The 25,082-nt window shown below is 36.3% G+C and overlaps 1 protein-coding gene across 1 annotated transcript in view; it reads right to left on the bottom strand.

Moving 5' to 3' along the window:
- Positions 1–24,592, bottom strand: part of LOC129224200 (MAM and LDL-receptor class A domain-containing protein 2-like) — a 150,054-nt gene extending 125,462 nt beyond the window's left edge. The window contains 13 exon segments of the mRNA XM_054858617.1: positions 1,002–1,148; positions 2,289–2,420; positions 4,963–5,047; positions 8,862–8,986; positions 11,173–11,304; positions 13,904–14,134; positions 16,320–16,404; positions 18,739–19,016; positions 19,742–19,858; positions 20,035–20,115; positions 20,930–21,020; positions 22,489–22,751; positions 24,481–24,592. Of these exon segments, the coding sequence (XP_054714592.1) occupies positions 1,002–1,148; positions 2,289–2,420; positions 4,963–5,047; positions 8,862–8,986; positions 11,173–11,304; positions 13,904–14,134; positions 16,320–16,404; positions 18,739–19,016; positions 19,742–19,858; positions 20,035–20,115; positions 20,930–21,020; positions 22,489–22,751; positions 24,481–24,592 (1,879 nt within the window).
- Between the last annotated feature and the right edge of the window lie 490 nt (positions 24,593–25,082).

The following is a 25,082-nucleotide window of genomic DNA, read 5'->3' as shown; positions in this document are numbered from 1 at the left end:
GTGATCATTAGCTGTAGGTGAATTGTTTATTAAATAAAGCATTATTTACAGCAAATTTGTCGAAAAACGAAACTGCTGTGGTAACCCTAGCTCCGCAACAATGAAAAACCCGATCCAAAATGGCTAAACTTAAGCTGATGCGTTGGCCTATCTATAAAGCTGCTCTATATAGCGGCTCTAAATAGGGCTAATGCTAATTTTTAAAACGCTTTTCAAAAATAAATAAATAAAAATGAGAAACAATCATGTATCAAAAGGATAGATAAATCAATCCGCACAAAAATATTCAGTGCTTAAAAACTTGCTTTCTTGATGCTCATTAGTTCAGCTATTTGTCAAACATTGGCGTGATGCAGTTAATAGTATTCAGCACTATAATTAGGGCAAACGAACCTGGTAGAGTCATAATGCTGTGATTAGGATCAGAGTAACCTTAAACAGCTACAAATAGTATTTTAATATTAAAAGTTACATTGCTCCAAATCTTATTACAAATGCAAATGTGATGACCAGCAACAGGCTCTGAGCCCAGCTAGGCTGGTCCTAGTCAATTAATTAGTCCCCAATGAAGATCAATGGCCCTCTTAAAGCTATCCACCCCCTTGCTTATTACCGCCTCTTCCGGTAAGCTATTCCAAGTGCCCACGACCCTGCTAAAGTAGTAGTTTTTCCTAATTTCCAAGTTAGCCTGTGATTTAAATAGCTTAAAACAATGAACTCTTGTCCTGCTTTCCCCGCTAAAATTTAATCCATTTACATCTTTCATTTTGATAAATTTAAATAACTGAATCATGTCCCCTCTGACTCTTCTTTGCTCCAGGCTATCTTCTAGTTCTCCTCATTGCCTACACTTTTAGATTACTAATAACCTAAAGAGCTCTCAGACTGAGCCTGATGGTAAATTAGGCTCTGATGATGGCAGCATAGATGAACATGGCTATCTTTCTAACAAAACTAAGGCTGGAAAGAAGAATGTAGTACGCTTATTGTCGAGTACGTACCTTGTACTGTTCCTGTGGTGTGATCTCTGGTTGGTCCTTGCTCCAGGGAGGGGAATGGATCTTGCAGGATCCACCTTCCAGTAATAGTTTCGTCATGAATCCAGTTGCAGAATGAGCGGTCGAAACCGCATCTTCCAATGGCTGCAGCTGTCGGAGGAAAATCGCAATGTTAATAGAACACAGATTTGAAGCTCTACTCATTACAACATTAAACAAAAGTAGAGTATGATGGAATGCAACACTTTTGTTAATATAATTAACTGTTGAATTCGTTACTTTCCGTTTCAACTAAAATAACAGCAGTTTCTGGTTTGCATTACAATACAAAAAAGCCGGATGTAGAAAATTTTCAAGAGAATTGCGATTTGATTTTTACTACTTACTCTTTACTACATATCCTGGTTTATATATCGCTGCCTCAGAGCAACAGCAACACATCTAAGACCAGAAACAACGGTAAGATATCCTACAGTTGATTTCAAGTAACGATATTTGATTACAAATTTTTCGGTCTGCAACTATGAAATATTTCGGGGGATGAGCCCCCAATCCGTCCCCTCTTCCTCTAATGATTCCTCTAACATCATTGAAGGTAGTCTAAAATTGAATTTTTTGAAATTCAATATCAAAAAATTGCGGGAAGGGCATTCACGGGGAATTGAGACCAATATTCTCGCAGAATCATCGAAGATCATCTATTTTGAAATTTCAATTTCGAAAATTTTCCCGGAAAAAAGTTCCGAACACCATTTTTTCTCCCAACGTCATCAAAAATGAACAGCAATGTTTTTTTTTTTTTTTTGGATTTCAATTCCTAAAACATTTTTCATTCACAACTTCAGAAAACCTCATCAAAGATGTAGTCGAAAATTTCGGATTTTTGTTCAATTCAATATCGAAAAATTGTCGTAGTAAGGTCCCTCAAGGAAGTGGCAATCGTCCTCATCCTTCCTATCTTGCAATAGTACTTCCTTAATATGGACTAATAGTTGATCCAGGTCATTGGAATCAATGAAAGTACAGATTAAACAAAAAAGCTGCCAAATTGCGCCAAGGTACATAAACAAATTACTGTACAAATTAAAAATTATATTTTGAATTCAAGCGAAGGAAATACAAAACTGCATAAGAAAAAAACTACAGAAATACATTATTGCGCGAACTCACCTTTTATTTATACAGTATGTGTAATATGTATCTAGATGGCTGTCCGGATAAACCGAAGTCCGGTTTAATCGGCTCCGGATTAATAAAGGTTTGTCGTATGTAAAAATTATTTTTACTAACCGCAAGTTTCTTGCCTTTCGTCTTGGAAGTTACCACAGTCATCAGTGTAATCACAGATATTTTCCTTGGGTATGCAGCGAGAGTTCTTGCAGTTGAATTGTTCTTCTCCACACTGATCAGCACCGTCCGTGGCTGAAAAGAAAAAAAATAGATCAGGTAAAACATTTTTTTTTTTTTTTTTGTGCACATTGAATTATTACTGGATACCAATGTGTTTCCTGACTTTTTCAGGGATTTATTTTTAAAAATACGATTAAAACTATTGACAATCCAGGGCTGCGAAAGCAAAACTGCAGGTATTTAATTTGGATAATGCCTTTGATCATATTTAAACATAGACCAGTTTATTGAAATTCCTTAGGTGATCATGTTACAAAGGTTCCAGGGTAGTTACTTGTAGTTTAATTAACTATACATAAACTAAATTTTTTAGCCGAATTAGTAACAGCTAATTCGTTCGATATCAGCATACTTATCTGTTGAGCTCTTTGAGCTAAATAAATTGTTTTTTAATTTTTACGTTCAAAAAATAGGACAAGAATTTATATAGGCTAAAGTCATATCATTCAGATTCCGCCAGTGAGCGTTAAACCCCGTTTGCCGAAGGCGTTATTACTCCCGCCTATAAGGATCATTCTTCAGAAAACGTAGCTTTTGAACAAAAATATTTTTCAGTCTCGAAACTTTTTGTTTTCTTTTTTTTTCATTCTTACATGAAAGTGTTACCTACTAGAAGTAACCATAAACAATGGCCCAGCTAAGTTCCAATTGCTTTACTGATAAATAAAAAATTAAAAAAATGCCTTGTTCACAGAAATAAAAAAAAGAAACGAACTTTTAATATTTAAAAATCGAGGTCAATTTAATATCAAAGTAGTAATTTTGTTAATTGTGCAAACAATCAGCTATTTTAATGATTAGTGGGAATTAAGGCTGGGCGATATACCGATATATCGTCATATATCGATATATATCTACTACTGCGATAGTGATATTGAGATTTCTATCCGTCCGATATATCGTTTGAAAAGAAAATGCGGGACTTAATTACGGATAAACTAAAATATTGACTTAAAAATGCACAATCTTTCATAGCTCTGTGTGATTGGTCAGTGTTTGAAATTTCAAGATATTTTCTGCATTCTTCAAATAGTTATTTAATTTTTATCTATAGGGAAAAATTCACAAGGCCGCCGAGAAGGTAAATGTGTGCCCCTTTGTCAGTTTGGTCTCCGGATCCCCTCACTAGACGTTAAATCCCGGTTATCACAAATTTGCCATTTCCACTGCGCTTGCGCACGGACTTAGCTTTTTGGGCTTTCTGTTTTGAGATTTCGTGTTGCTTGTTTAGATTTCGGCTGAGCTAGAGTTCCAACAAATTAATGAATGCAATTAGAATATTTTCACAGCGATTTCGGGATACATTATATGAAACTACGGATATGAATAACTGATAATCTTTATAAAGAAAAGAGAAAAATGACACTTCAATATTTATTGGTTTGGAAATATTTATTTAACGTAAACGTAAAACACGATATGTACTTCAAAAATGATTGGAATATGAGTATAGATATCCGTCTTTTGCGGATATTTTACGTTAGGCGTAAACAGCTCAGTTTTCTACATTTGTATTTAGGTTGAGGGTTCGGCTTTGTATTAGAAGCGATGCTGCAATTCGAGTACGCTCTTCTGACGTTAAAAATTTGGCTCTGAAAAGGGCCTTTGTTTGATAGAAAAATCAGACTACGAACCCATTAATAATTAAGACGCAAAACTCAATCTTTACCGAGGCGTAAAAGCTAAATCAAAGAAAGCTTTGTAATTTCTAATATTTATCTGTTGTTATCTCATATTTATTAACAAATTTAAAATACTTTAAATTAGTTTGAGCAAGAGTTTTGAAATCAGCTAAGTCCGCGCGCAAGCGCAGTTGAAATGGCAAATTTGTGATAACCGGTATTTAACGTCGAGTGATCCCCTCCCCCTATAAAGTTTTTAAAACTTCTTCTACTACCATTCAGAGCGGGGTCCTTCCAAGGAGCCCCGCTCTCTTTCTGACAATGCCGACATGGCCTCTCGTGGGCCCATAAAAGTGAACGTGTATTGGTTAAGAAAGCATCCTAATGCAACAATTAAAATTAACCAATTGAGATATCAACACGATTCATAGTTCAAATTAAACAAACTATTGATATTATCGCGCAAAAGGGATTGCAACTGAATTTTTTTCAGTTCTGAAAAAAATATAACTTTAATTCCGATATAAAGAGGGAAAATATTAACGCTCTTCATAACACACGAACAATCTGACGAATTCTCGCTTCGCTGGCAACAACGAAACTGAAACTTCTTAATTTCGCCAAAGAAGCGGAACATACGAGTTGACGGAAATTCTGTGTGCATGCGCGAAAATAGGGTTTTTATGTAAGTTCTACGCATTAACGTATTTGAAGTCGTAATTATTATAGCCACGGAGTAGGAAGAAGGAGAGAAATGTCCTACAGGTTTGCTAGTTGCTGTTAAATGAAAGTTTCCAAGTTAATTCTAATTTTTGGTAATTCAGCAAGTGCCTCCAATCAATTTGAACTCATACAAGTCTACTGTACCTATTCTACTCAAAAAGAACACGACTTTAAAAGTGAATTTTTATTTTGAAAAAAAATATTCTTACGTGTGGCTAAGCATTTCTGAGTGACAACATCATCAATTGCTACGTGTACAGATTCCTGTTTGTTTCGGCTTGCTGCAAAAATTATCTGTAAGAAAAGAAATAATTTTTAAAATGTAGGCTTTTGTAGTACGCACACAGAATTCATATTTTGTACTGTTTTTGATACATAGTTTGCAAACGAACTATCAGCTTAACCAGCCGTACAAAATTTGGAAAACAAACAAATGTGGAAGCTCATCAAGTGTTTCGAGTTACGATAATTTCCCTAATATTTTTCCAAAATGATTATTGAACTTCAGATATGTTTTTATAACTCGATGTGTATTTTACTTTATCATGAATTAATTTACTGTTGAGGCAATGAGTATTAAAGTGATGTAAGTGGAAATTTTAAAACTTTGAGCAAAACAAGTTTAAATTTCAGGCCCTAGGTAGGTTTTTTGAGCAATCACGATTGCTTATTGCTTTCACTTGACTGTTTTTGACGTTCCTATGATTTTATTTTCCCACTAGCACCCTCCGCAGCATCACCGTCGACCGGCTCCTCATGATGCTGCACCTCTAGCGAAAACTGTCTCCAGGTTTCGTCAATATCCTACACTTACACGCATACATACACGCACCTACACACATATACATATATACACCTACACACACATACATACACCTACACACACATACATACACCTACACACACACACACACAAACACATACACTCACATACACACAACGACCCACACATTCATGCCTGCACACAGACACAAACACACATGCCTACACACACATACACATACCCCCCACACGCACACACCTACTCACAACTACCCACACACTCATGCCTGCACACAGACACAAACACGCATGCCTACACACATACACATACCCCCTACACACAAACACACATACCCCCCACACACAAACACACACGCCTACATATACACACACACTCGTGATTGCGAAAAACATAATTTGAATTCAAAATGACAAAATTCAAATTATTATTATTATTTTTTTTTTTTTTTTGAATCATGCTGTATAGCAGCACCTACCAGGACCACTAGTTCATTATCATGGCCCAAAACACAGGAGAGGTTCTTCTATCACTTGCACTGATTAACTCCAAATTTTTAGTTTTGGCACTTACATCCCTTTGCTTCTCACTGCCTCAATTGAAAATGTTTATTTAATTTTGTATATATTTTTACGAGAAGATTTCGATAGTCGAGACTATTGATTTTTTTTTCTGATTGTTGCCAAACACTTGGCACCAAAAAGAGTTAATATACTTGGACCTCGGTGATTTTGACAGAGAGGAACAAGTAATTGTCCAACATTTGGCGATCTAAAAGAGTTAACATACTTCGACCTCGGTGATTTTGGCACAAAGGAACAAGTAATTGCCCAACATTTAGCGACCTAAAAGAGTTAATATACTTCGACCTCGGTGATTTTGGCACAAAGGAACAAGTAATTGCACAACATTTGGCGACTTAAAAGAGTTAATATACTTCGACGTCGGTGATTTTGGCAGAAAGGAACAAGTAATTACCCAACATTTGGCGACCTAAAAGAGTTAATATACTTCGACCTCGGTGATTTTGGCAGAAAGGAACAAGTAATTGCCCAACATTTGGCGACCTAAAATTTCAACTAACAAAATATCCCCAAACAGGCAGTTGCTTCACTCAAAATAAGAAACAATTTTCACCCGCCATCCCTTGACAGGCGATTTTCAAGCAATAGTAATAAGTAAGAACATATCTACAAACTTACTATAGAAAACTAATAATGATAAATGTTTACACCATTTTCAACACTTATAAAATACCCTACTGCAATATTAATAATGTGGAGAGGTTATGGGAACTGCTCACATATGCCCCTAGATGTTGTGTTCAATAGTGCCTCATCATCTACCTTAGAACTAACTTGAAAAATAAAGAATTCTAAATTTATGAAATACACCGCCAGCTCAGTAAATTCCAGCCGAGGACTGCAGTTTCGTGCTTACTAGCACTCATCAGCTCGGCATAGGAAAGTGACTGAGCTGGAGATGGAAACTTCTTAAGGAAGCCAAGAGTGCCAAACAAACTGGCAGCTAATACAGAATTAGCACTGACCAGACTAGTGACCGAAGCAATGGTTCGGTTCAACTCGAAGATTGAAGGCAAGGCAGGTATATTCAGTAAGTTACACAGTTAAATAACTTACTGAATAATTCTAAATTTAGTAAGAAAAACTTAAACATTGTCTTAAATATACTTGAATGTTCATATAATCGTTTGCAATAATTAAGTTCAGTTAATTGATTAGTTTAAAATATGTTTTCACCTGAAAACACTGATAAAATTATATACAACAGCTGCTAAAACAAAGAAGTTGTCAGTCACTACAGAAACATAAAATAGCTCACTGCTTTGAAAGTATGGCCAAAAGGTACAACTGGTACTGCCATTACTTAAGAATTTTTTCAGATATATTTTGCTTGAAGTTATCTATGTAAAATATACCATGTTCACATGTACCACTCTTTCCCCTACATCCATTTTCTAAGGGCAATGCACACTGTTTTTAAATAGATCTCTTTTCTGAAAGCAGTATAAACTTTACATGACAGGTTTCTGGCAAGGCCGTAGCCAGGATATTTTTTCGGGGAGGGACATGGTCGAGGCAAAAGTGGTTCTAGGACATGTAATCAAGTGGAAAAATATTAGCATTTAAAAATTATGTTTATGTTGTTTGCAAAAATTAAACAACAATGTATTTAAAAAAATCGTATCAAATAATTATTTTAATTAATTACTTCATTAATATTTGATACCTAATTTATATTCCATCGGAATTATTTATTAGAGAGTTCACAAAATAAGGGGACTGCGTACGCTTTTACGGTCTATGACACTTGATACAGTGTTTATTACTTGTTTGCAATTACAAATGCATGCGTCGGGGGCTTTCAGAATAACTCTCACGCAAATAAGTGAAAATAGTCACAGTTGAAAAGTAATCTACACTCACCACCTCAAAAAATAAATTAATATTCTTAAAGGCTTACTTTATTAAAATCTACAAAATTAAGCATGTAATCAAAAGTATGATAGGATTAAAAATGATAGTTTTGGTCATGTAAATCTGTTACGTCTCTTGTTGAAGTGTATATCAAAGAATGTTTTTAAAATGCTATTCGTAATAAGAGTCATTAGCAATCAGTAATAGACCCAGGTGTGAACAAATGAGGACTTTTAGAAAAAAAATTTAAAAAAATTGTATTGTGGTGTGAAGGGAGGGGCGAAAAGAAGAAGAGATCTGAATGAAAGACGATTTGTTAACAAGGCCAAATGATAGTGAAGGAGGAATCGAAGGAAGAGTTTTGATTATATATATAGATTGTCTTCGTTTCTTTATTTTTTTGGAGATAATTTAAAATTTCGGGGGAGGATTTGTCCCGACGGTCCCTGCCCTGTCTATGGTCTTGGTTTCTGAGGATAGTGTAAACTTTTTGAGATACAGAGATTTTCCGTGAGCAGTGTACTGTCCAACCACGGATTGCATGGAATATTCAAACGTCCAGATAAGACGAATCTAAGTGAATAAGGGGGAAAAGTAAAAATTTGATGCGCGTATTCCGCTCATTTGAATGAGACTCGGCTTCTGCAAAAGCTGACATCGGTAAAAAAAAATCATAGAAATTCATCCATTTCCGTCTGTAAAACGGATGTTTGCCTTTCCATACAATCCGTGGTCAGACAGTAGCGTTAACGCTTTGTCGGAAAGGTTTCAAAATCTGATGATCAATTTTACCTGGAATGTATTGGGAATCCTAGTGACGAGTATTTCTGCTCGATAGTAGCGTTAACGCTTTGTCGGAAAGGTTTCAAAATCTGATGATCAATTTTACCTGGAACGTATTGGGGATCCTAGTGACGAGTATTTCTGCTTGTGTCCATACTTGGGTGCTCTTGTATTCTTCGATCCAAACTTCAACTGGCCGGTTATTTCTTGAAATGGTGACAGTGAGTGTAGCTAAAATGAAGAATATAGTTTTTCATCTACAACATTTTTGACACTCAATACCGAAAAAGATATTGTTACAAATTCTGTAAATATTAATAATTTTTATGAATATTTTGCTGTAATCCAGCTAAACTTGGCGTTTATTCCGTTATTTTTCATCTAAAATTACCTTAGTAACGTAACCTGTAAATAGTTTCTTGTAATGAAGATGAAGGCCCGACACGACACAAGGTCCACTGGACATGAATTCAACGAAGGTAACAAGGTTTGGTTATGGAATCCCATCCGACGGAAAGGTCTTTCACCCAAATTGCAGTCGCATTGGGATGGACCCTATAAAGTCCTTAACCGACTGAATGACGTCGTAGTGAGGATCCAAAAATCAACTAATGCAAAACCAAGGGTTGTACATCATGACCGGTTGGCCCCATACTATGGCCAGAGCTCATGAGTATTTACGTAAACAACCATGGTTGATAACATAAAAGTTGTAGCTAATTTTCGCTTTTAATGTTTAGTAATATTTCTTGTTATTATTGTGTTTTCTGTGTCTGATGAGTTATTAATTAATGTGCCTATTTGTAAACTTGTGATATTAGTTTGGCATCCTTTCTGGGGATTGTACTGCCCGGGACGTTCAGTCCTTAGGAAAAGGGCAATGTTACAAATTCTGTAAATAGTAATTATTTTTGTGATTAAGTTGTTGTAATCTAGCTAGATTTGGCGTTTATTCCGTTATTTTTCATCTAAAATTATCTTAGTAATATAGCCTGTATATAGTTTCTTGTAATGTACATACAACCCCCTGACATTCGACTGAAGTATACGATCCCCTATTTTTCAATGATAAGATTCGTGAAGGAATAAAAAGAAAATACGAGAAGCACTTCGAATTTTGTGGAAACTTCTTTCGAGAGTTATAAATAGCCACGGCCGACGGGGGAGTTAGTCTCGAGTTAGTTTTTGCTTGTGAATCGTGTCAGCGGTGCGCTGGAGAGCATGTATTAGCTCTGTTTTGTGAAGCCTTTGAACTGTATTTTTGCGTATTTGGATGTAAATACGTGTGTAACCGTTGAGTTTACGGTGTCGATTGATATTTGCTTAATTGCTGATGATTAATTTAGCAGTTGTTAACGATCTTTCTTGTACATTGTGTAAATAAATCTCCTGTGTTTTCTCAAGAACTGTGTCGTCATTTAAAGAAGGTTTGAAGTTGTATCAAGAACTCTTAACAATATTTGCAGCACTTTCGTCCTTAACAATTAAAAAAATTATTTAATCGTTTTTCATTAATTTATGCAATCGTGCATCACTAAAAAAGGAACAATGGAAAATTTGTTTTGAAAACAAAATTTAGAAAATACGAAGCTCACTAACCACTGCTGTGTTAGAATTTTCAATTTCAAAAGAATTTTTAATTGCGGATTAAAAAAAAATAAAAGATGACTAAAAATTCGATTTATATATTTCTTTGCGTTACAGAAGTTCATAATAAGGATTTTTTTCTGTGACCGTAAACGGCGACAAAAAAAAAAAAAAAAAAAATCAGCTTTTTGCTTTTGAAATTAAAATACGATTATAAATAAAAAAGGTGATTTTTTTGAAATCTTCAATCATCGAATGGATAAAATACAGTAGAACTTCGCCCATCCGAATCAACTGGGACCGGACCACGTTCGGATAATCAAAAATTTGGATGATTGGTTATTTCCGAAAAAGAAATCTGCTTTAATCAATTACTGAATTTACGTTGAAAATGAGAGAAATTTCTATTTATAAAGAGAAAGAACTTTTAATTAATGAAGTGGAAAGGTAACACTTTTCATGCTAAGCGTACTTACAAGTGATGTACTTTAGTACACTGTATTATGTACATACGGTACGGTAAATGAAAGCAATTGTTTACTACATTTGGGTCAAAGTAAGCTGTTTAACTATTGTGCGCGTAGACAGAATCATTATTTTGTGAATCAAAACATTACGTTCTCTCTTCTTTTTTTCCGAGTTCTCAAAGCAATTCGAATAATCAGTGATCCGGATGGTCAGAATTCGGACAACTAAAGTTCTACTGTACATAAAAAATAACCAATGCTTGTCTACCGACTAGCGATTTTTTACCTAATAAAAAAGAGTAAATGTAAGTACAAATCCTGCTGAAGTCTTTGAACTCAAGCACAGAAACGGATATAACTCACCATTTCCCATAATGTTGTACCAGAATTCCATTGAACACGTAGAGAAAGAGTTTCTCAGCACAGCGCTCGTCAAATTGGTCACAGCGTTGTAGTAGGACATGTACTGGGTGGCAGAAGCAATCATGAAATAACCTATAGGGCACGTGAAAAAATATTTCATTTTTAATTGATGAGGTGAATTACAATGTTATGAAGGGATTTTTAAGGAGTCAAAACAAATTTTACAAAATATAAGTGCAGTCGAGAACAAATTTGATTTTAAATTCAGTGTGATACACAAATTACGAGGGTTGTTTTTTTTTTTTTTTTTTTTTTTTTTTTCAAGCTTCGTTTGGCTATAAAAATAAATTGGTTAAATATACAAAAAAGATTTTACTATCAAAAGTAAGATACAATGCATATTATTTCTCCACATAATCACCTTGACGATTTAAGCATTTGTCGTATCTATGCACAAGATTTTCTATACCCTCCTCATAGAACGTTGCCGCCAACACTGTAAAAAAATTCCGAAACGTTACTGGTTATTTCCGTGGTACGTTTCGTGATTTCAGAGGTTTTCACCTATTTCCCCAAAAAATCAAGTATTTTCGCAAAAAAGTTTATTGAATTCCTGAAAGATGCACGAATGCAGACCTTGCACTGGTGTGAAAAATATTTTTTGCTACCAGTTTAAATATTGACGGAGCGTGTTTATTAAGTGTATCGGCTTTAGAATGTTTATGGCCCGTCCAGATTGACTAAGCTTCCAATGGGAGCAAATAAGTCACTGGATAGCTACAGCCTTGCGAGGCTGGAATTGCAGGCGAGGAGTATGCTTGGTTCTTGCTTGCAATTTTCGCGTGGCCGTGGTTGCTCTAATACCTCTGGAACTTTCTTGGTAAATCAGGAAGGTTCTAATCGAATAAATTAAACCTATTTAATTTTTCTAGAAGGTTCACGACTGGCTTTAATAGGAGAGATTTCTTAATATTTCAGAAAGGTTACTGACTTTTATCAGAAAACGTTCCTGGTTTTTGTAAGATATGTTACTGGTAGAAATTGGGCACATCAGCTGCCTATTATTTTCCAGGAACGTTTCTGAATCGTTTTTACAGTGAATGATTGAAAGTGATTTTTGACGGTGTCTTTGAGTTCTGCCCTCTTTAATTTTTCTGCACCACTTAGAAACAACACTAGCACTCATCAAGTTATCTCCATATACACGACTTATTCTTTGATGATTTTCCACTGCCCTGTTACCTTCTGCTTGCAAGAAACGAATAACATTTCTCAATTCACATTTGGCGGGAGACTCGATAGAGACAGCCATGCTTTCGTGTCTGTAGCTCAACAGGAAAGGGCAGATTGGACTCGACAGTAACTGAGTGTTCGGACAGGGGTATGTGCAGTATCCTAGTACACAAACCAGCCACCTGCCGCCCACCTGGATTTCCTACTGTGAAGACGGAGCTTTAAAAAAAAAAAACAGCCTACGTATTTGTAAAGCAGAATTTATTTTGCTTCAACAACACGGAAATATGTTAAAGTTATCTCAGGAAATGTCACTCTGGTGCGAAAGAAGAAACAAAGAAATTTTAAGAACCCGGTACTGGAATACTAAACATAAGCAAACGACTGCGCTGGAAGCTAATGGTCTAAGATCTGACTTAGGTTGAGATATCCCCGTCGAGTTTCCTCATAAGTTATACATAAAAACGTAGGTGAAAATATAATAAAACAAGCTGGTATAGGGTTGTCGAAGCAAAAGTGGTCCAATCATAGAACTTCCGCGATTTTAAGTATTAGTAATTCAATAATTCTGCAGATTTTTCAATATAGAAGTAGATCTAAATCAGGGGCGGATACAAGAGGAGGATCTTGGGGGTCATGACTCCCCCTAAATGATCGACAATATTACCGGACCCTGGAGTTTATGCCAAGGACAAAACTGCAGTTTCTGGATGGGACAACCGGGACGTCGGTATACTGCATGAAATTCTACCTTAGCCCTGGCTTACAAGCCGTAACTTACAGCCTAATACCCAAGCTTTTCCTTCAATTTGCGAATTGAACCGCAACATGGCTGCTGACGATGAAGAATACCTACTGATTTTTGAGCGAAAGGTCATACGCAGAATCACTAGATCTTTGAAGGTGGGTGATCAGTGGAGAGTTAGAACTAATATTGAAATTGAGAATATCCTTAAAGAAAAAAAAATATAGTTCGCTTTATAAAAGCCCACCGTCTTTCATGGCTTGGTCACATTGAGCGAACAGACAATAATTTTAGACTGACAAAGATCCTGAAATGGAAACCTTTGGCAACCAGGACCAGAGGACGACCTAGAAAGAAATGATTGGATGATGTTCTTGCAAACCTGGAAACAATGAAGATCCGCAGATGGAGGGAGAAGGGCGGTCTGGAGCAAAATTGTGGATCAGGCCAAGGCCCATAACGGGGTGTAGTGCCACTTGAAGAAGAAGAAGAATGGCTGCTGACTCTCGCTGGTGAGTTAAATTTAGTTTAGTTGCCAGTTTGTTGTCACTTTCAGCTTCAATGAGATGAAATCTGCCTCCATATCGTTTTTTCCCTATTCCAGACTGATAAGACCATAAGAAAGACGAAACTGCAGTCTGTGGATGGGATAACCGGGCTGTCGGTATAACGTACGAAGTTCTGCTTTAGCCCTGGAATATGGTAACTTGCTGCTGAATACATGCTGAAGAATCTCGCAATGCAATCCCTTACCTGTCGCATCTTCTTTAGTGTGGTCGTAAGGGAGACCTTCCCTTCCTGCTGGAGAGCGGATCCATCTGTAATACTGTGATGGGTTTGATGACCATCCGCAGCTGTTCGTTTCGAAGTCACAATCGGCGCAGTTGGCTTCGTCCAGTCCGTTGGCACAGTCTTCGTGGAAGTCGCAGACGTCCGTAATAAGCACGTGCTGTCCATTCTTGCAGTCAAAAAGCTCCGTGTTATCTGTAAAAACAATTGGAATAGGAGTTACGAGCATAGTACATGCTTCATATTAAAAGTCATAAACCTAAAGCGGTGGTGTCTAACCTACGGCCAACCACTGATCTATTGCAAGAATTTTCTTCCTCGGAACAAAAACAAAAAGAAACAAACCCAAGCTAATGGAAGGAAACTCATTCAAATAAACTTTTAGAATGCTTTTAGATACTGGCTCTAAGTCTGAAAAGTAGTAGGATCTTAGTTCTAAAATATTTTTTTCTCGTGGTGTAGACGTGTTTTAAATTTAAATATAAATTCAGAATTAGAAGTTCAATAGAACCTATTTAGAGTTTGAATTAAATTTTACTTTTTATCTTAATGAAGAGTGACAAATTTAAGTTTCTTACCTCCATATTTCAGTTTTCACAAGTACGGATATTACGAAAACACCTAAACTTTCTTTACTTGCTTAACGAAATTAAAATAATTGTTTTAAACTTTAACCAAATTTAAGATGGAATAGTTCTGTATCTCCTGATTTGCTATCGTTAATTTTATGGTGTAACTGTTGTACTACGTTTCATAGGGAAAAGGTTGCACATCGTTCTAAGTCAATTTTCGCATATCGCACCTCGGCAAAGAAAGTGACACAACCAAGGGTGCCCATATGCAAAATTATAAGGGGGGCACAGGTATTTTCCCCATGGTTAAGAAGGATATTTTTCCCATGGAAACCAAATTCAGGACAGTTTTGAGTCATTAAAATTCGACATTTTTAATAACTTATTCATTAATGGCTGGAGAAGAAATGTTTTTGCATTTTTGCAAAGAAAAAAGTACCAAAAGCAAGGAAGTTCTAATTTCTAAGGGGGGGGGGGGGGGCTCGAGCCCCTACTTTTCCCCCTGTATGAGTGCCCTTGGACACAACTCCAAAAAAAAAAACAGCAGCGGAGAAAAACGAGATTTCAAGCAATTTTGAGTTGATACAACCAAGGGTGCCCATATGCAAAATTGTAAGGGGGACTCGGGTATTTTCCCCATGGTTTAGCAGGATATTTTCCCCATGGAAACCAACTTCAAGACAGATTTCAGTCATTAAAATGTGACATTTTTAATGACTTATTCATTAATGGCTGGCGAAGAAATGCTTTTGCATTTTTGCAAAGAAAAAAGTATCAAAAGCAAGGAAGTTCTAATGTATAAGGGGGATCGAGTCCCTACTTGATCCCCTATATGGGCGCCCTTGGACAAAACTCCAAAAAAAAAAAAAAAAACAGCAGCGGAGAAAAACGAGATTTTAAGCAACAGAAGTCTTACGAGATTGAGTCTCAAAGATGACAATAAGCGCAAAAGGTGTAAAACGTAATGTTTATTGTATTTTGTGTAAACAATTTAAAGAAAATGTCGATTATCCTTTCACACCATCGCACTGCGCGTTCGGGGCCATACATGCAGTATAACTGAATGCACAACCTTAGCCATTGAGCACACGAATCTTGAATTTACGGGTCTATTAGCTTGTGTTTGACGAACCTCACCAGTCGACCGGTGAGTAACCGGTTACTAACCGCAGCGTTCTCGAGAGCTACCGGTTAACTGGTTGCTTCCGATGTCGTTCTATGAGCTTCACCGGTTGATTTACCGGTCAACCGCAACTTAAGCTGGTTGATTGGTTGCGGGATCCACGTGACAGTTTTGACCAATTATAGGTAATTTTCACCTGCGTGTTATTCGTCTGTGCCATGTCAGCGCAAGTAACCGGTGATCAACCGAAAGCGTTCGATGAAGCATTGGTTCGTGAACAACCGGTTAGTAACCGCTGACGTCATTGCTGTCACGTGATTAGCCAACCGGTCGCGCTCGTCGAACGTAAGCTTAGTCTGCCAGGATCAGTGACAAGGATTACTACAGCAAAAAAAAATTTCACGCATGCGCTTTTTGGACTCTTGCCTGTCTAATTGATGGTCTCGGGTGCTCATAGAACCTGGATGGTTTCTCGTTGTGTTTCTAGTTAATACTAATAATAACTACATCAATGTTGTGAGCCGACAGGAATTGCCACATAAATGCACGTGGTAGTTATGGTACGAATTCATATTCTTTAAATGTAAATAGTTGTCACTTGTATAGGGCATGAAAACCTCTTTTGTGGCGGGTAAAAATATGGCATTTCTTTATTTAATTCACAACGAAAGATGGCCGAACTTACCTTCACAAACAGTTTCGTCGATTGAAATGTCATCGATCGCAATGTAGCCCAGAGTGTTGTTTCCCACGAATCCAGCTAAGAATATCTGATAAGAAAAACATAAATGAGCCCATCAACTTAAAGTTAAAAACAAAACAGTTCCTCAGTTATTCTCTCAGCTCTGAATATCAGAATGTTAAAGAATAAGTAAATACATCCCCAATCACTTGAAAACACAAATTAGTAAATCACTCGATCCGTTTCGCAGTTAAAAGAGCCAAAAAGAACTGCATTAAGTACATAACTATATCACCTAAACGTATACAATGACTCAATAACTTTCTAAGGCTGAAAGCATCTGGATAGGAAAAAGTTATAAGACATCACTTAGCTTAAATATACACAAGCAGAGTAACTCAACAACGTAGAAGTATCAAACAATGTGCTTCTGAGTCCTAGCGTGAACAACACTACTCTTGGTTCAACATTCAGAATCTTTTTTCCCCGAAAACTTTTAGAATTCTTTTTATTACCGTAGAGTCTCGAAAATCCGAGGTAATTGGGGCTGACGCCACCTCGGATTACTGAAAACTCGGACTATCCGGAAAATTCTTACCGCTTACAATTTTACACTATATTTGGACGACAGAAAGGCGTACATATATTTCAGTTCTTTGTGCAAAATATAGGAAATATTGTCGGGACGAGAAAATTTCCATTTTAATCACCGATGAATAAATTTTCAAACGTGATCTGAGATGTCGACTAAACGTGTGAGCGACTAAAAAATCCAATTTGTCAATCTCCGAGTTCATTTCGATTACTTTCGTTAAATTATTTTGACTCTAGTCAAGTTAAAATTTCACGTCTTTTGAAGAGCGCTGGCTGGCGACATAGCCGTTGCAATCGTTCTTCATTACTTTACTGTAAGCAGTTAAAGAAGTTTTAAAATTAGTAAAAGCCTTTAATTTGTAGATAACAGAAAACATCTTTAGTTATTAAAAATGTTTGTTACTTAAAAAGCGTTCAACGAAGGACCTGATGTAATTTGCACATCAATTATTTCTCTAATATCTGTTGTATAGGGAATCTCATAGTTACTAATTTTTTTTGCTGCCTTTCTCTTTTAAAACGAAAGGGAATATACGAAAATATATGTGTGGTTCCAATATGTAATTTTGCTTCATGAAAAAAACGGAGGAAAAATAATCATTCCTACTAGCGAGGGAAAGAAATCAACCTTTTTGACACCTCGAATTAAGTGGAACCTCGGACTTTTGATACTCGGATTTTCGAGACTCTACTGTACTATTAACAAATAAAAGAGAGAGAGAGGGAAATTAATACGTGAAGAACCGTTAAAAATGCCCAATTATATCAGTTTAATTTCTTTTCAGTTAACATTAATAGAAATTGATGCTTTCCCTGCACTCGTCAGAAATATGACTACTTTACGAGTGATTTGTCCATCTAGGGTGTCACGGGCATCTTCAAAGTAAAAATGAATTTGAAGGAGAAAGCAGTATGTGTACCGTATAGAGCTTTACTTTAATTCTCATTGAATAGGGCATCAATCAAATTTTATGTCATTGCCTCTGATTGGGTCTTTGGTCTCGAGATGATTTCTGAATGACTCTTTGGTCTTGTGAAAACTTTTGACTGGTGGGTCATTTCACGGTAATTTAGATATTTATGCAGAGTCCGTAACATGACACTGTTTGATTAGCATATTATTTTATTTTGAGCTTTTCCTACCAACACACCAACTCAAAGTAAAATAATTTGCAAATCAAACCGTAAATTAAGAAGTTATGGCAAAAAAGGTGACGTTACGGACTCTACATAAATGTCAAAAATACCGTGAAATGACCCTGGTGCATTCTGAAGCATTGGAACCCATAACTAGTCCATCATTAAATTGTACTTTTCTGTCGAAGCTATTTGAATGTTTCAATACTTCAATAGCATTTCTGTCGAGACGGGCGAAGTAATCGATAATTATATAAAAGAATCGATGCAGATAAGCCAATCACAAATCCTCTCAAGCATAAAGAAAATAGGCCATACTGGTGCAATATTCAATGAGGATTAAGACCACGATTCATATGGTACGAATTTCTCCCTCCATTTCATTTGCCCTCTGAAGGAGCTGTGACATGTTAGCCAGCAGTATCCTAATGGTGTCCTACAGATGGACCATGGCCGACAAGCTCGGAAAACAGTTCTATTACTTTATTAAGATTACTTTTATTAGTTTTCTGCACTAATGTATCGCTTCATTTTTAAAACACAAAACTTTCCCTATTTATTCAAGATTTTTTCTTTTTAGTATCTTTGCCGTTGATGTGTTAAGCGTGTCTTTCAAGCCAAATCACGTTTCTAATTTTTTCACAAACTAATTACAATACACTTTAAGTATTGCTGCGAACGTTTAACCCACCCAAAAGTTCGAGAACATTAGATCCATGGTGGGTGTTGGTGCTACGGTTATCAACGCCTGCTTCCAGTCTTCATTTGGAGCGTCCTTGATCAATTTGATCTGATCGGCCGTCTTGAAATCTGTAGACATGAACACCTGCAGGCTGGCGCCGTTCTTATAAGTGGGAACGGCATACCACAGTTTGAGACACACAGCGCTAGGGAACATGAGCCGTTCGGAGACCATGACTGCTTTCTGGTTTACCTTCTTGTTGCGAGGGTCGAGAATTGCATAGAAACCTAATGGGAGAGAAATTTAGATTAGTATATGCATTAGTTTATGATACTAACGATTCGTATTTTAGTATAATATATGAATACTGCCTGTTCTCAAACTCCGCGAATAACAGTTGAAAAAGGGGTGACTGTTTAAGGAAGCGCACTTCCCCATGCATTCAGTTTTTGTTTGCTCGTTACTTCCTTCTTGCTATCACCCCCTGTTTTGATAAAATCAGAAGAGACCTGACGCATGCGCAATTTCGAGTAAGGTTTCGCGTTAAACTATCGGACAGTACGTCTCACTTTATCGTGACAACATTGCCCATGCTCTATTACGTCAACGCCTGTCCATATGGCGTTTACACGTGTCATACTTTTTATTGTTTACACCTGTTACCCTAAAACAAATAGAACAAGCGAAATAAATGTTCAATCCCATTTGAACTGGTATTACATTGTTTAAATTCCATTACAGCGAAACTCCCGCTACAGACATGCAGTACTACAGATGCTGCTTAGCATCCTAATGTCTACAAGACATCAGGATGTTAAGCAGCAGATATCAATACGAATTTTTATGCGTAGAACACTTCACTGATTGCTATTGTTGGAACTGTTTTCATGCTTCTGCCTCATTCATTGTATGGTAAAGTATAAATTTTACGCATTAACTCATTTATTGCTTAAAATCAATTAATACATTAAAACATAAGCGGTTTAATGAATTCTAAAAAATAACTACATACCTTGTGTCGATCCAAGTGTATGGTCTTCGGGTGGTCCAAAATAATCGTATCCAATGTGCCTCTTCCAATCAAAATCATCTGTTAACAAGTCCTTGGGGACGTCAGCACTCAATCCTTCTGTTTGGAGGAAAAGAAAAGCAGAATTATTATCACTGACATCATTATTCGTACAGTTAAGCTGCTTTTTCTCGTTTAACTGAGAAAAGGAAGTCAGCTGATGACATAATTAAGTTAATTATCCTATAAATTGGGCAAGTAATAACAGAAATAGTAACATGATTCAGTGTAGTTACCCAAAATTTGTTTGCTCTGCTGCTGGTAAGGTGGCCGAACATTTTCCCATAAACAGTTTTCTTGTTCAAAATCACAATAGCCTGCAAAAAGTAAGTAAAAAAGAATATTAATCAAAAGTAGGGCACAATTTCAAAATTGCCGTCTCGTCAATTCTATATCTGAACACGCACAGTAGGGTACAAATTTACAGTAAAAACTGATCAATCTTATATTAAGATAATTAAATACTTTTAAGCTGAACAGTAAAGTAAGAAAAACAACGTTAAAAAAAGCACAAATTTTCCAATTACAGCAGATACGTGTTTCGTTGAAATCCCCCCCCCCCCCATTTCTTCTATTTATCTTTTTTTTTTCCTTTTTTCGAATATTTTTGTTTCTGTTTATTTTATTTCGTGGTGCTTTTTTTTTTCTTCCATTCAGCTTTTCCTTTCTTGGTGGTTCACAGTTACCGACATTTTCTTTTAGTTTAAGCTTCGGCTTAATCTTTGTCCAATTGAATTCTTTCTTTCTGGGTTTCTGTACCTAAGAGAAAGCTCTTGGCCTTTGCTTGCTTTCCTATCGTTTCCTGATCGGTTTATAATTTTCTCATTGGTGTTTGGCTAATCCGCTATTTTTTTCTTTTAAGCTGCATGCTTATCTGCTCTTAGCTTTTGCCTTTTCCTCCATAAGCTCATTACTTTTTGCATTGAAAAAGGCGTTCCCTGTAACGCCGAAACACGTGTTTGCTGTAATTGACAAATTTGTGCTTTTTTTAAGGTTGTTTTTCTTACTTTAATCTTATATTGCCATTGAAAGTTTGTGTTTTCCACGTTACAGGTATGCTGACGTAATCGTCATTTTTAAACTTACTTTATTGAAAGAAGTAATCATTACATGAATTCAGGGAAGACTTACCCGGATCTGGACACTTCCCGCTTTCAACGAAGACATCGTCAATAGCTACTTGACCATAACCGTATTTCTCTGTGCTGACCTCGAACATAATCTGGGGGAAACAAAACATTTAGAGTTAGAACCTGAGGTACTCAAAACATTTTTTGATTACAGGCCATTTCTTGCAGGAAAGAAAAAATGTGCCCTGAACATCGAATCTATTTTCTTTAAGAAAAATATTTTTTTAATGTAATGATAATCTTTTTCTTCTGAATAAATTAAACATATTTGTGGAATTACACATGTAGCGACACATTTTTGTTCAAATAAAAGTGTAAAATTTGTTCTAGTTTTTAATGAAATAAAGCTGCCGTTTTTAAGGCATACAATTTTAGTTTTCCATTTACTGGTCTTATAATTAAAACAATTATCATCCTTTGACTTCAATTCTAACGAAGTCAAACACATGGCAGCGCTTTTTACTTGCAAATGTTTCATACTAGCTGTTGTTTGAGTTCAAGTCAATTTAAGTCTGTAAAAAATGCTTTAAAAACACTCAAGTAGTTAGTTATTTGGTGAAATGTTACGTGATACTTCTTTGTTAGCCAGTACAGGTCTATGAGTTTCCATTGAGGAAAAATCAATAACGGATCACTAACTACCGAAATACCTTCTTGAATGCATGAAAATTTTCAATGGGGTGGTTTCCTTCAATCAAAAGTAATACTTTTAGTCATTGAAATGGATAGAATGAGCAAAAAAAATCACATGGAAATACTTTCATATTCCCAACAGTTTTTTTTTAAATTGATTCTTTAAGTCCGATTTTTAAAACGAGGCGTGGACTCTATGACGTCACAAATGATGCAATTTGGCGCATCTTTCTACTACGTTTCCACGTTATGATAATCAAGCAGCGAATTAAAATTGCGCTCTACGCTTGCTATCAACCATATCGTTGCCAATACACGTGAGTAAAGATGCGAATTAAATATTTTATTTTGCACTGTGGATGGCAACACAGAATGGCATTTCATCATTTGTGATGTCATCGGACAGAAGCATAAACAATGAAAGCGCACCGATTTAAGTAATTTTTGAAAAATATTAAACTTAAATAAATTATTTAAAAAAAGGTCAGATCCTATGTTTTTAAGCATACTCTTTCAGAAAAAAATACTTTTAAAATTTTGGAAACGACCCCATTAGGGACGCAACCAGAATTTTTAAAAGGATTCAAAACTATCTCGCTCTGACTAGAGCCGCTATATAGACAGGCCGACGCATCAGCTTAAGTTAAGCCATTTTGGATCGGATTTTTCATTGTTGCACTGCTTGGGTTACCACAGCAAAGTTCCGTATTTCGCCAAATTTGCAGAAAATAATATTTTATTTTATAAACAATTCACGTGTCGCTAATAATTGCTTACAGTAAACAATCACCAACGCGATAACTCGCCAGAAAAGACAACCACTCTAACACGCGCTCCGATCCAAAAAGGCTAATCTTAAGCTGATGCGTCGGCTCGTATATATAGGGGCCTTAGCTCCGACTCGCTTTCTAGACAATATTTACTCACCTGCCAAGATACCGTCTTCGAAATAGCTTCAAATCTTGCCCCGTGCCACAAGAGTCCTTGACTGATGGTTGCTGTCCACTGAGGATCTGACAGTCCTCCGGAAGTGGATATGTAAGTGTCCAAGGACAGTTTACTCACGTTGTAGATGTGGTAGTAGAAAGTGACGCAGCTGGGAGTGGAAGAAGGCTCACGCTTGGTACTGTAAATGCGAGAGCGATGGCGGGTGTCTGTGGTGCCGTTGAAACCGATGTACAAGAAACTACCTGTTGGAATGGAGATGAAGTAATTAATTACCTTCATTATTTCAGATGGTAAATATCACAAAAAGAGAAGCAACGTGGAGCAGAATCTTTTCGAGTAATAAGAACATCGATCGGCACAATAAGATGTTCATAATTGAGTGGCTGACATAAAGAAAACAGTAAGTCACTTTTTTTTTTTTTTTTTGAGCAATCACGATTGCTAATTGTTTTTATTTGACCGTCCTTGATGTCCGGTTCCTTTTTCAACCCAACCGTCCTCTGCAGGTGCGACTCCTCCCGGTAGCCGCTGCTCCTGGTCGGTGGTGTCCATGTCCTAGACACACACACGCCCTTTTACACACATACACACACGCCAATGTGCATACACACAGCTTTATGCACACACACAAGCCTGCACATACAGAACTATTAACTATACACATGCAACCGCCCAAGAGGAGGGACAGGAACTGTTCCTAGAAACAAGCGAGATAGGTAGTAACCAATGAGTAGGGTCCTGTCGCAAGTCGTGATTGCGAAAAACATAATTTGAATTCAAAATTTCAGAATTCAAACTAATTTTAAAAATTCGAAAAGTTTTTTTTTTTTTTAACGAAAAAAACAGAAATGCTTGTGTCAATCGCATGGAAAAAGAAGCGAAGCCAATCAGTAAAATGGTTTAGTTTCTAAGAGAGACGGAAGATGCCGCTTGTAATTCACGATACAGTGAAACCTGTGTAAATTGACCATTTGCGGTGTATTACTTTTGTGGTCAACTTATAGAGGTTGTATTATATAATATAGGACTAATTCTGTACCTGAAAAGGCGGTCAACTTACAAGGGTGGTCAACTTTACAGGTTTTACTGTACTTTGCCTAGTGTTTTTTGCTTCCCTGTAAAATTTACTTTTTGTGCCTTACTGTTTTCACCTTGTCAGCAGCGCAATTATAAAATAATGCAACTTCACTTATTTGCATACTTTTATGAGATACGAAATGGAAGAAAGCTTATTATACAGATACGTCACGATACAGTAAGTTATGTTTTATTGAAAAAAAGGAACCATTCGGTCAAAAAAGTGAAAATAATTAAGTACTGATGAAAACGACTAAAATATTTTTTTCTTTTGATTGGTGTCTTATGTCATTTTAAATTTATAGTCAAGGGTTTATCACGACTGTGAATGGGGTGGTTTCCTTCAGTCAAAAGTACTACTTTTAGTCATTGAAATGGATAGAATAAGCAAAAAAAATAACATGGACCCAGAAAGTACTTTCATTTTCCCCAACAGTTTTTTTTTTTAATTAATGTTTTTACATGTCCGATTTTTCAAACAAGGCGTTGTCTTTATGACGTCACAAATGATGCAATTTGGCGCATCTTTCTACTATGTTTCCACGTTATGATAATCAAGCAGCGAATTAAAATTGCGCTCTACGCTTGCTATCAACCCTATCGCTGCCAATACACGTGAGTAAAGATGCGAATTAAATATTTTGTTCTGTGAATGGCAACATTGAATGGCATTTCATCATTTGTGATGTCACACGACAGAAGTGTAAACAATGAATACGCAACGATTTAAGTATTTTTTTTTAAATATTAAACTTAAATAAATTATTTAAAAAATGGTCAAATCCTATGTTTTTAAGCATGCTCTTTCAGAAAAAGAAAGGCTTTTTAAAATTTTAGAAACGACCCCATTATGTCTCAAAAAGTAAGTCTTCTGTAAGATTGCGTGAAACGTACCTTCGGCAGACTGCATGGTATGATCAGGAAATTTGTACATCACAGCATCATCTTCACCTTTCACTACGTCCCAGTCCTGAGTGTTTCGTGAATCTTGAGTAAAACCACACATGTTCTCTTCACCGTCAAATGTGCACATTTCTGAAAAGAAATTCGAGTTAGTTGGCACACGTTATCAATGAACTTAAAAAGTCAAGTGTTCTCTCATAAAATCTGATACTATCCCTTAAAATATAATGACGTCTAGGAGATGTGAAAGAATTCACAATGGTGCATCAAATGAATGACGTCTCGGTCAGTTTAAAACGGTTCTTGAAAGAAAAAGTAAATCTGCAATGTTTCTTGAAGTACATAACGTCTCAGACACGTCAAAATAAATAAATGACGTCTTCAAAACGTCAGTCTACAACGTTTCTTGAAATAAATGACGTCCAGGAAGTATCAGTCGAAAGTGGCTCTTGAAGTAAATGACGTCTCAGAGACGTTAACTTTTATACAATATTTCTTCAAATAAAGGACGTCTTTCAAGAGTCAGATTCTGCAATGACTCTAAAAATGAATGATGTCTCGAAGACTTTCAAGTCGCAGTGTTGGCAAATGAA

This window comes from Uloborus diversus, chromosome 6 (genome assembly GCF_026930045.1).
Source record: "Uloborus diversus isolate 005 chromosome 6, Udiv.v.3.1, whole genome shotgun sequence".
Lineage (NCBI taxonomy): Eukaryota > Metazoa > Arthropoda > Arachnida > Araneae > Uloboridae > Uloborus > Uloborus diversus.
The sequence above is the reverse complement of the archived record's forward strand: the minus strand, read 5'-3'. Positions and strand labels throughout refer to the sequence as shown.